This window comes from Podarcis erhardii (assembly GCF_964252035.2).
Source record: "Podarcis erhardii genome assembly, chromosome: 1".
In the NCBI taxonomy this organism is placed as follows: Eukaryota; Metazoa; Chordata; class Lepidosauria; order Squamata; family Lacertidae; genus Podarcis; species Podarcis erhardii.
This window is the reverse complement of record NC_138497.1, coordinates 10,298,683-10,311,615: the sequence shown is the minus strand read 5'-3', so window position 1 is coordinate 10,311,615 and position 12,933 is coordinate 10,298,683. Positions and strand designations below refer to the sequence as shown.

The window sequence follows — 12,933 nt, the reverse complement described above, 5'->3', positions numbered from 1 at the left end:
GCAGTGAGGGAACCGCCAGAAGGCCCTTGGCGCTGGACCTCAGTGTCCGGGCTGGATGATGGGGGTGGAGATGCTCCTTCAGGTATACAGGACTAACGCCGTTTAGGGCTTTAAAGGTCAGCACCAAAACTTTGAATTGTGCTCGGAAACGTAAGGGGGGGGGGGACAGGTGCTGCTCTTGAGGTAACAAAGCGTCTTGGGCCACAAAGTTCTGGAGGAAGCTGAAAATAATTGCTCAGCAGCTTTTGATGACTAGAAGAGTTGTTTTTTAAAGAGCCTTTCATGGCTCGTGGTTCCTAGCTGTTACATATATGCTTGACCGGGATGAGGGTGGCGGCTGGTGAGAAAAAGTTGAATGTTGAAATGTATCAGAAAAAAAGACCTAGTCTAGTCAAAGGTCCTTCCGGTCATAGAGGCAGTGTGTACCTCCATAAACAAAGGTGGGTTAAAAGGACCCCAGACTACATACTTGATCCTTTAGGGGGAGTGCAACCCCACCCAGAAAAGGTTGAATATCACATCTTTCTATAAAGCATCCAACTATCTGAAAATACACCTTATCCCATACTACCTGCCCGTGCATTAAGATCAGGAGATGAGATCTACTTGGTTGTCCAAGCAGATACAAGATTTGGAAGCCCAGAGAAGGGCCTTTTCAGTGGTGGCCCCTCGCATGTGGCACTCCCTCCCTACTGAGGTGTGTCTGGCCCTGTCTCCTTATACCCATTAGGCAGCTGGTTAAGGCTCACCCTTTCTGCTGGGCATTAGTAGGAGGAAATATCTGGTTAAACAAATGGATTTGTTTTGGTTGCTGGGACTGGTAACTACTATTTGAAGATTTGTTATGCAAATGCTATTTTTAAGGATTGTGCTATTCCTTGATTGTATGTATTCCTTTTATCTGATTTGCCTTTTTTGCAACCACCCTGTCACTTGTGCAAAAGGCTGTATATAAATAATCGAAATAAATGAATCCAAAGCTGGCCCTATTGTTAGACAGAGTGAGGCTGGTGCCTTTGGCACCCAATTTTTTTGGGGGGGAGGTCTTGTGAAAGGGCTAGTTTTTTAATTGATCATTATTGCATTTTTATTGCCGGGGAATAGTGGAGTGACTTGTGGGATTATCTGCCTCAAGTGCCAAAATAACTTGATTGGCCTTGGACATTATGTATCTTGACTGTTTGTGTGTATTTGTTGCTTTGCTGCAGGCAGCAAAATGTATTGGGCAAGCCCTGGCTTCCTTGGCTGGTTGTCTGAAGGAAGTTTCTGCTTGCCACCAGGTGAACAACAACTTACGAAGCCTGGTTAGGATACAGGAGACCAGTTCTCAGGGAAACTGGCTTCTGTTGCTGATTTGATGGATGTACATGTAGCTTGCTTCATTTCCTCAGCAGCAGCTCAGAAGACCTCAGTGTATTAATGTTCCCTGTGAAAACCACGACAAGCCTTACAAATGGAAAACCAACACAATTAGCTCTGAAGTACTCCCATTTCCTATAGCTTCCTGAGAAAGTGCTGCTTCTGCTTAAGCCCTTGAATGGAAAGTTTATGAGCATTGATTCCTGTATGCTATAGAACAGGGCAATGAATTCTGAGTGGAATAAATATATATGCCATGGATGGAGAACCTCTGGTTCTCCAGGTGTTGCTGGACTCCATCTCCCACCATTTCTGACCATAGACCATGCTGGCTGATGGGAGTTGGGTGTCTCTAGAAGCTCCTTTTATTGTGGGACATAAGAATGTGGTGCATCGTAGGAAGTGGCCTCACACCCAGTCTGACCATTGGTCATAGCTGTCAACTTACAGATTTGAAAATAAGGGACCAGCAGCCTCGAAAATAAGGGATCAGCAGCCAAAATAAGGGATTTTAGTCAACCAGCTCCCGAGCCAAAGGCAGAAAGCCCAGCCAGCAGCCAAACGAAGCCTCAAGTGGTGATTCCCACAGCGCAGCAACCCGGAAAAGGGGATGCAGCAAGGAAAACCACTTTCACTTTTCTGCTGGGAAGCGCTGAGCAAAGGCGGGTCCCCAGGCAACGCACACAAGGCATGCAAGCTCCACCCCCCAGTCGTTCTTAGACTCCTTATTGGGTGAGCAACACAGCCAAGCAACACAGTTGGAGCCTCCCTCCTCCCTGGCCGGCAGGGAGGGAGGGAGAGGAGCTGCTTCCTTTGAAACCCAGGAAATTTAAGGGACATCATCAATAAGGGACAGCAGCGGGACACAGCGCTGGAATAAGGGACTTTCCCGCCAGATAAGGGACAGTTGACAGCTATGCCATTGGTCCTTCTAGCTCAGGGGTCAGCAAACTTTTTCAGCAGGGGGCCGGTCCACTGTCCCCCAGACCTTGTGGGGGGCCGGACTATATTTTGAAAAATATATATGAATGAATTCCTATGCCCCACAAATAACCCAGAGATGTATTTTAAATAAAAGGACACATTCTACTCATGTATTCCTGGACCATCTGTGGGCCAGATTTAGAAGGCGATTGGGCTGGATCCGGCCCCCGGGCCTTAGTTTGCTTACCCATGTTCTAAATATTGCCTACACAGAAGCAGTAGCTTTCCAGGCCTTCAGACAGTTCCCCCAGTCTTACTAGGAGATGCCAGGGATTGAACCAGAAACACTCTGCATGCAAAGCAGATGTTCTACCACTGAGCTACATCCCTTCCTTGAATTTCAGTAGATGCAACTTATCCTGTAAGTGGGACCAACACCCCCTTGCCTTCATCACTAAGACACAGGAGCCCCTCTCATTATGAGACTGAATCTGTGGCTTCCTGAACTAAAAACAAAGTGGAACAATCTAGTGAAAGAGTCACCATTCCCAATGATGTGTGTCTTCTGATTTCATGCAACTCTTAATGCCGTTGGGTGTTCAGAAGTCTACGATCTGCCAGTGCTAAGCTAGTATGGGGTGGAGAATACTTAAAAAGATGGGATGGGATGAATATTCTATGGAGAGCCGGAGGGAAAGGAAAATTTAGTTTGTACAAGTTGCTCTTAGGCAATCCTCCAGAGAGAGACCGCAAAAAGTTTGCAGAGGTAGCCTGGGGGTGAAGTGAGCCTGAAGCATTTGTTTAGAGTGTCTCAGTTTATGTAAGATTTATAACCGAGCATTTAAGCTATAGGATATTTAATTTGAATTACCCTTCTCAGACACTTCCCTCCCTCAAATGCACTGTATATGTTAATGGGGAAACAGATGTTGGTTGCACAATATTTAATTTCAAATCCTATGTGAGAGAGGCTTGCTAACAACTGACAGCTTTAAACTGAAGGCTCATTCGGCCTCTGAAATGTCACAGGGGAGCATTGTTGATCCCTCGTTTCCCCTTGGTACTGGGCCACGAGGAGTGGTGTGGCGGCAGAAAAGAGAAGGGAGTTTTGCTCAGGAAACAAGGGAAATGAAATAATCCTTTTGGACGCCGGCTTAGAAGAAAGCTGACGGCAGCAAAGCTGATTTGTAACATTTGCTGCTGTACACAGCAGGGAATTGGTAGAGGAGGAAAACGGCATAATGCTTGGAGCATCTCCAGAATGGTAATCAAGATGCAGCATGGGAAGAAGAGGGGGAGACAGGGAATAATCCACATTGCAGTGCGCAAAGGGATTCCGCGCTGCTGAATGAGCTGCTGTGAAGTTAGGGAACAGTGGGCAAAGGACCTCTTGTTGCCATTGGCTGAGCAGCTCAGGGTCTCAGAGAGAGCAGGGCAGGAAGAAAGAAAGAAAGAGTAGAGTAGGACAAAAACAGGGAGAGTGAGGTCAATGGAAGGAAAGGCAAGGAGAGGGGCAAAGAAAACAAAAGTCCTGGGAATACAGGAAGCCCAGGAAAGGGGGGTTGGGGCAAAGAGAGGAACAAAGGCTGGAAGGTGGCTGGAAGGAGAAGTTTGTAAGGGAAAGGAAGACTCAGAAGCAGCAAGGGGAGCTCAAAATCATATAGTCAAAGTCTCCTGGTCTTCTCAGTCATTGGTGGAAAATGGTTGAAGGGAAAAGAAGCTGGATACTTTTTCTGGTGCAGCACTGCTACATCTGCCACTGGTGTGATGTGTTCGTTGCAGTGAGAAAAAGCTTGCTGCCATATTTTCAACCAACCGTATGGCATTAAACAATAATCTAGGCTGGATATGAGCAACGCAACAGCAAAGTGTTCCTTCTGCTAGAAGGGACCCCCGACTGCCCACCTGAATTCAGTTTTTCTGCTCCTATCTAAGCAGATGCTTCTGTGCTCCGCATGTACTGGAGATTCCCTTGTACTAAAGTATCAGTTGAACACTAGAGCAGCCCAAATGAACCACACGACAATGGAGAGCAGTGCTTATGGTGCAGCACTCAATCTACTTAAATTGCTGCATCACAGCAGTAATACCCAAGGTGAGCTCAAGTCTCCCAGCTATATGTAAATTCTGGCTCTGAGATCACATTGCTCATTCCTTAGGCTGGCCCCAAATTTGGCTTTCCAAAGGAAGGCCACTAGAGCTTTGTAGCAGCAGTGCATTTATAAGCATAAGTGCACTTAATCATTTACCTTGAAATGAAATCTCTCTGAATGAAGAGTGGGGATCCTTGAATATGTATGCTGCTAACATTAACACCAGAAAAGAAGGATTAAAGAGCTCATGGGGCTTTAGGGGCTAAGCTCTTTATAAGTCGCTCAACTTGAAATGTCTCTCTCTGTGGGTTCATTTGCTTGCAGAATTCCCACCCGCTTATGATTTACGGCTCTCAGGTCATGCAAACACTTTAAGTGTCAATTGTGGACAGAGGTGTGCCAGGGAATCTCCAAGCTCCAAAGCCCACCTGTCCCAAAGTGACTTCTCCTTTCACACAAATTTCTTTCTTTAGATTTGGCAGGTAGGGTAAATAGCTGGTTTTTCTCTTGGGGCTGGACTTGCCTCTTTGTGTCCAGTTCTGTGGGCACTTGAGGGTTTGCAAGGGAAATAGGCAGCGTCCAGTCACAAGTCCAAGCTAAGCAGAAAACTTTCAGGACCTTGGAGAGCTCCAAGGGGCCCTGCTAAGAGAAGTTGTCCCTCAGGGAGCCAGAGCCAACAGGGTCTGAACTGGCAGTGACTGACCAGGAATGAAACCTTGGGGTCATAATAGGCAGCTCAACAAAGATGTTGACCCACTGTGCAGCAGCTGTGAAAAGGGCACATTCCATGCTAGGAGTCATTAGGAGAGGAACTGAAAATAAAATTGTCAATATCATAATGCAATTATACAAAGCTATGGTGTGGCTGCACTGGGAATACTGTGTGTACTGTGTACAGTTCTGGTTGCCTCACCTCAAAAGGGATATTGCAGAGTTGGAAAAGGTTCAGAAAAGGACAGCCAAAATGATCAAGGGGAAAGGTAACAACATCTGGGGCTTTTTAGTTTAGAGAAAATGCAAGTGAGGGGAGACATGATAGAGTTCTCTCTCTCAGAACCCTGGAAGCCATTGGCACTAAAAGATCACAGATCTACATAGGGATCGTAGTATTGTAGAGTTGGAAGGGACCCTAAGTATCATCTAGTTCCAACTCCCTGCCATGCAGGAATATGTAGCTGTCCCTTATGGGGATCAAACCTGTAACCTTGATATTATCAGCACCAAGCTCTAACCAACTGAGCTATCCTACTGCCAAAGAGAATTAGGCAAATTCATGGAGGATAAGGCCATCAATGGCTACTAGGCATGGTGGCTTTGTTCTGCTCCCACAGTCTCAGTATGCCTCTGACTACTAGCTGCTGGGAGTTGCAAGTGGGAAGAATGCTGTTAGGCTCCTGTTTGTGGGCTTCCTCCACAGGCACCTGGTTGGCCACTGTGAGAATAGGATGCTGAATGAGGTGGGCTGTGGCCTGATTCATCAAGCTCTCGTTAGGTTCTTATGAAGCCTTATGTAGGCCAATCAGGCCTGAAGTGGGGGTAGGCTTTGCCTTAGAGCATCTGGCTGGCTGGTTAAAGGTCCCTCGAGTTATTTCGTAACTTTTTGGGGGGGCAGAGGTTCTGTAGGAGACACATCCTCTGAGTTGGAGGGTGGTGGCAGGGCTGGCTCCAAATGAAGTAGTCTGAAAGTCGTCCTCATCTGAGTCTTGTGCTGCTTATGGCAAGTTTCCCAGGTGGCCTCTTAGCTGATAATCTCTAGCTTAATGTACTGGAATGAAAAATAGCAAAATGTGTGAGACCTTTTTTTAAAGAAGAAGAAGAAACATTGCAGACAAATGAAGGAGCTTCAGTTTGACTCCTGTACTGAAATAAACTCCAGTGTTTTACAGGTTTGTAATATAATTATCCAAGATTTTGACTAGACTGATTCGATAATGATGTGTAGAAAAGGGCAATTTAAACTTGGCATGGGAAGAAGGAACACTTGCCTCGTTGCTTCCTGCTAAATGAAACATCTTCAGCTGTTGAATCGCTCCCCCCCCCCTTCTTTTGCTGTGGAATTCTTTAGCTGGAGCGCTCCTGCAGTGAGTCAGTAATGATTCCGAATGCAAGAGCTAGTTATTTATAATTTAGACTGTAATTAATTATGAGCCCGTGGCTCCCTCTCCTTTCACGTACAACTTCCAGCATAAGGCATATGGTCACTTAAAGATGAAAGAACAACAGCATCGAAGGGGGGGGGGGAACAAAACACTTCTGTAAAGCAATTGCATGTGGTTGATGCCGTTCAGCAATCACCATGATAGCTAATTAGTCTTCAGTGGCTAGACATATGTTCAGTTGAGAACCATGTAGGAAGGCAAGATTATGTGATCTGACCATCTTCAAGATCTCAAAGTATACAAGATCTCAAAGTAGCTGTTCTATTACAAAGGAATTTCAGAAATAGACTGGAAAGAGAAGCTGCTGAATTGCAACTTATTACCAAACTTAAAACCATGGAGAGACCTGGTCTGAACAAAGACCTTGGATTCTTATCTCATTATACATGACAAAGCCATTTTTCACCTTCTCACCCCTTGCTTTTTCCTGTAAGACCTATTGCAGTCGTTAAGAGTCGTCAACAGGCTCATCGCAGCTATCTGCCTATCACCCATTCCCACCACCCTTCTGAGTAATACCCCTCCTTACCTTCTTACTATATAGAAGGGTCTGGTGACTTCTGTTTCAGTGTATCTGAAGAAGTGTGCATGCACACGAAAGCTCATACCTAGAACTAACTTAGTTGGTCTTTAAGGTGCTACTGGAAGGAATTTTTTTATTTTGTTTTGACTATGGCAGACCAACATGGCTACCTATCTGTAACTGACCATCTTCAGTTATTCAGAATCTCAGAAGAACATAGGACGATCCCCTCTCTTTCAGAACCACAGTCTTATAGAAACAAATGAAATCAACTTGTCACTTTTAAAGCACCACTAACTCAAGCTCCATGGAGGTCAAGTGGGTGGAAGCCCAAGCAAATCTTTACGTTGCTGAGTTTTTCCATGCCAGGGCTACGTTTTGCATTCCTGGTGGCTCAAAATATTCTACATAAATATTAGAGGAATATGACAGGTCTTCTTCAGCAGAAAGTACAAAACCCAGCCTTTGCTCTTGGCAGCAGAATAGTTCATGTTTTTGTTCATTTTTAGTCAATGTCCTGGGCATTAATTAGCATTCATACAGAACTAAGCAAACAATCCACAATGGGGGGATTTTAATTCCCTGGGGACCAGTTGGGAAGCTCACATGTTCCCAAGGCAAACAAAGAAAGGAAGGAAACTGTGCAAATTCAGAGCTTTCTCAAACCAACTGGACAACAGTTTAAGCAAAGTCTTTTCTAACAAGCCCTGCTTACTGTCCCCCCCCCCATCATCTGTTTCCAAAATAGCTCAGCAGCAAAGCATCTATTTTGTATGTGGGAGGTCCCAAGTTCAATCCTGGCATCTCCAGTGAAAACGAAATCTTCGTGGTCCTATCAGAGTAGACTGAGGAAGGGAGGACCTACCAATATTGGTTTTCTCATGGCTCCCAATTCACATTTCTGCAGCAATATGCATTTTTTTTCCACAGTAAAAAGCTCACATGAAAATTCTTTAGCATTTTTGTGTGAATATCTCCTCATAAGCTTTTTTTTTGGTCTGCATTTTTGACTAAAGCACACATTTTTGCAAGCAATTTCCTTTAATGTAATGTTGTGCTTTAATTGTTTTAGCCAACCCTGGGATCTTAGGGTGAAACAAGAATGATAAGAGAATCATAGAATCATAGAATTGTAGAGTTGGAAGTGTCCCCAAGTATCATCGAATCCACACACACAGAGACACACACCCTTCATTCTGGAATCTCAGCTAAAGCATCCATGACAGATGGCCATCCAACCTCTGCTTAAAAACTCCCAAGAAAGGATAATTGCATAATATGGAGCTAAATTGTATAAGTAATTATTGTATGTTGATTTCACTAACACATTCATTTTTGTGCACCATTTCCTCTAATATACGTATTTCCGTAAACACTGCTTGATTGGAGAACTGCATTGCAAAATTCAATGATGTGTGAATTTCAGAGGAAGGCTATGTTTCAGTACTTGTGTTGTTTCAGAAATTGTGGGTTTAAAAGATTTGCCTGTGAATGTGAACTGAATTGAATTTCTCCCCCCCCCCTACTCCCAGATGCCTCAGCGCAAACAAGAGCACGTGGTGTTTATCATTTTGCAAGTGAGTAAAGCTTTCCCTCCTTCCTTCTTAGGGTATCAGCAGTCTCTTCAGTTCCTTAAAAGTGGTGCGTCTCCTGCGACTGGGCCGCGTGGCCAGGAAGTTGGACCATTACCTGGAATATGGTGCTGCGGTTTTGGTGCTGCTGGTCTGTGTCTTTGGACTAGTAGCCCATTGGCTCGCTTGTATATGGTACAGCATCGGGGACTATGAGGTCATCGATGAAATCACCAATACCCTCAAGAAGGACAGCTGGCTCTGCCAATTGGCGGAGAGCATTGGAACGCCATATCGGTACAACTCTACGGGATCAGGGCAGTGGGAAGGAGGACCCAGTAAAGACTCGCTTTATATCACTTCCCTCTACTTTACCATGACAAGCCTTACCACAATAGGATTCGGGAACATAGCTCCGACCACCGATGGAGAGAAGATCTTCTCAGTGGCCATGATGATGGTGGGCTGTAAGTAGGATGGTCACTTTTCTCCTCTTTGCATTTCTCATAATTGGTTTTCCTTATGGGTTCTCTCTTTGCATGGGACTGGTGCATCGTCACAACTGAATCATGAAAGCTGGACTCCTTGCATTAGCACCGAGTGGTCGGGAGTTTGGTCTGCAGATGTTTGACTCAGTTTTGGGGGTAGGGAAGCTGTCCTGGAGGTCTAATCTGTCACCCACTGCAGGGGTAGAGCAAATCTCAAGCTCAGGGGCCAAATATGGGCTTGTGGGCAGTGGCTAGACCTACATTTTGGGGTCTCTGAAGCTTGATTTGTTATGGGGCCCTCTTCTCAACCAGCAATGAGGTCTGGGTAACCACTGTTATCTTCTTCAGTGGTAGGTCAGCACTTAAAAAACAAACTACTAAGTCTCAGCTTTTGCTTAATCTTGCTGTATTGTGACACCCCACTATTTTAGGACTCCTGAAATACACGCAACAAAAAAATTGATCAATTTAAGTTGTGCCTCTCAAATTGGGTCTATGTTTTTAAGCAATGTGAAGTTGCTTCTGGGGCCCCTCCATGATTAGGGGCCCTGTAACATAATTAGTTTCATAGCATCTCTGCCCCTGTCAATGTGGACAATACAAAAACACCAACAGCCTGGCTTTGTATAAGGCAGATTCCTAAGGGAGAGGTTGTCCTCAGTGCTAGGATGAGCTGAAGGCCTAACCAAGAATGGGGTTAGGCCTTGTCCTCTGGTGTGACAGGAGGCTAAGAATGCTCTGAGGGTTGTGGTCTTGTGGAGAGAAGAGAACAGGAGAATAGCTCAAAGTCCTCTCCCTAGTGTAACTGGTCGGTTGGATAGCACCTCTAATTAGAAGAGTGACTAGTGGGGTGCCACAGGGTTCTGTCTTGGGCCCAGTCTTATTCAACATCTTTATCAACGACTTGGATGATGGACTCAAGGGCATCCTGATCAAATTTGCAGATGACACCAAACTGGGAGGGGTGGCTAACACCCCAGAGGACAGGATCACACTTCAAAACGACCTTGACAGATTAGAGAACTGGGCCAAAACAAACAAGATGAATTTTAACAGGGAGAAATGTAAAGTATTGCACTTGGGCAAAAAAAATGAGAGGCACAAATACAAGATGGGGGACACCTGGCTTGAGAGCAGTACATGTGAAAAGGATCTAGGAGTCTTGGTTGACCACAAACTTGACATGAGCCAACAGTGTGACGCGGCAGCTAAAAAAGCCAATGCAATTCTGGGCTGCATCAATAGGAGTATAGCATCTAGATCAAGGGAAGTAATAGTGCCACTGTATTCTGCTCTGCTCAGACCTCACCTGGAGTACTGTGTCCAGTTCTGGGCACCACAGTTCAAGAAGGACACGGACAAACTGGAACGTGTCCAGAGGAGGGCAACCAAAGTGGTCAAAGGCCTGGAAACGATGCCTTATGAGGAACGGCTAAGGGAGCTGGGCATGTTTAGCCTGGAGAAGAGGAGGTTAAGGGGTGATATGATAGCCATGTTCAAATATATAAAAGGATGTCACCTAGAGGAGGGAGAAAGGTTGTTTTCTGCTGCTCCAGAGAAGCGGACACAGAGCAATGGATCCAAACTACAAGAAAGAAGATTCCACCTAAACATTAGGAAGAACTTCCTGATAGTAAGAGCTGTTTGACAGTGGAATTTGCTGCCAAGGAGTGTGGTGGAGTCTCCTTCTTTGGAGGTCTTTAAGCAGAGGCTTGACAACCATATGTCAGGAGTGCTCTGATGGTGTTTCCTGCTTGGCAGGGGGTTGGACTCGATGGCCCTTGTGGTCTCTTCCAACTCTATGATTCTATGATTCTATGAATCCTGTTTATACAACCCCAGCCATGTTGCAGCATCAGTGCATCTCTCTAGCCCTGTGGCTCCCGAACCTTTTAGAGCCACTTTCCCCTTGGTACCATAAACACATCCCCAGTGCCTGCTACTCTATGAAAAGCATTATTCAGAATAGTGGTTTCCATGACCCACTAAAAAAGGTAATAACACAATGAAATTCAGAACAGTAAAGATTAATTGCACATTTATTCAAAATCCAATTAAAACTGTTTAGCTTAATTAATTCAACAAAGCTCTTGAGCTGGATCCAGTGATAAGAGGTTTTAAAAGTATGATACTCATTTACCCCTCTGGCACCTATCCCATCTTTGTCCCCTTGCCTCTTAGGGCCCCACTAGGAAATCCCCCGCACTGGGGTCGCTACCACTATTGGGAACTATTGATCGAGCCAATTATTTTATTTCACCTGCTCTTAAAATGTCTTTACTGGTTTAAAATGGTGCACCATGCCCCGGCTCATCGAAGGTCCAGCTGAAATTGATGGCTTGGAAATGACGTTGGTGTTGGAGGCGTTCCAGTGAGTTCTCGAAAAATGGGCAAAGGCTTTGCTGCTTGGGCTGGGTTTGTGAAGGCGACATCTATTTTTATCAGCTAAGAATGGAATCCCATGTTGTCACCATGGGAGCTGGAGGCAAGTGAGACGGTTTCTAGACACAATAGATTGTAGGGGTTCTTCTCCTCCCTGCTTTCATTTTTTTGTGGCAGATCTGCAGCTCCTCTTAGAGCATCCTTAAATCTGACAGGACAAAGGAGACTAATTTCTTCTTCTGTGTGCTCTCAAAGCAGCAGCGATTCTGCTGGATGAGACTCTTCAAATCATAGTATAGTTTTGAGTGGCTGGGAAATGCTGTCGCAAAGTTGTGTGGATGGATGTAAGGCATGCTCATAGGATTCAGGAAGGAGCAGATCACAATTTTAACTGCTTGATGTGTCGCCATGTCTTGCATAGTTTAGGGAAAAGGCAAGCAAGAGGACGTGAAAGAGGGGTCTGGAATTATGCATGGTGTCAAGAGAGGTTTATTTTCTCCCCCTCTCTCAACTCAGGGACATCCAGTGAAGGTGAATGTTAGATGATTCAGGACAGACAGAGGGATGGTTAAACAGATGGGGTCCCTAGCTTGATCCAGCAGGGTTTTCTTATGCTCTGATGTTCTCATGCTTTGCATCCAGGCAGAACATCTTGTGACACATTAAGCCCAAATCAGTCCATAAGCCATGTGGCATGCTCCGTCTCGTACCCTTTGTCCTATTTGACCCTGTGTGTGCATGGGGACTGCATATCAATATGACTTCTCCACCCCCCACCCCATGAAAAGGTTGTGGTTGTTAACTAAAGGATCTTGGGTCTTTGAGCTAGGGAAACTGTGTGAGACCTTGGAGAGCGGCTGTCAGCCTGAGTAGACAATATCAGGCTGGTTGGACTGATGGCATGACTTGGTACAAGTCAGCTCTGTCTGCTATAGAGCACGTGGCTTGGGTACAGGAGGTTCCACATTTACTCCCCACCATCTCCAGTTTAAGGGGGGGATCTCTAATGGGGAATAGACGAGTTTGAGGAGGATCTCAGTGGTTGCCTAGTCATGATGGCGATGGTCTAGCTCCAGAATCAGGGGTAGCATGCCAGTTGAACACCCATTGCTGAAGAACAACAATGGCTGAAGGATCTGCTCATGGGCTTTCCATCTGTCATCTGGCTGGCCAACTGGGGGAAGCAGGATGCTGAATTAGATGGGTCTCTGGTCTCTGGTAAAGCAGGGCTTTAAAGGTAAAGATAAAGGGACCCCTGACCATTAGGTCCAGTCGTGACCGACTCTGGGGTTGCGGTGCTCATCTCGCTTTATTGGCTGAGGGAGCCGGCGTACAGCTTCCGGGTCATGTGGCCAGCATGACTAAGCCGCTTCTGGCGAACCAGAGCAGCGCACGGAAACGCCATTTACCTTCCCGCCGGAGCAGTACCTATTT

At 45.6% G+C, this 12,933-nt stretch overlaps 1 protein-coding gene across 1 annotated transcript in view; it reads left to right on the top strand.

The window, feature by feature from the left end:
- Positions 1–12,933, top strand: part of KCNH5 (potassium voltage-gated channel subfamily H member 5) — a 184,397-nt gene that overhangs the window by 48,544 nt on the left and 122,920 nt on the right. The window contains exon 7 of the mRNA XM_081859222.1: positions 8,667–9,096. Within this exon, the coding sequence (XP_081715348.1) occupies positions 8,667–9,096 (430 nt within the window). The remainder of the gene's footprint in view (positions 1–8,666; positions 9,097–12,933) is intronic.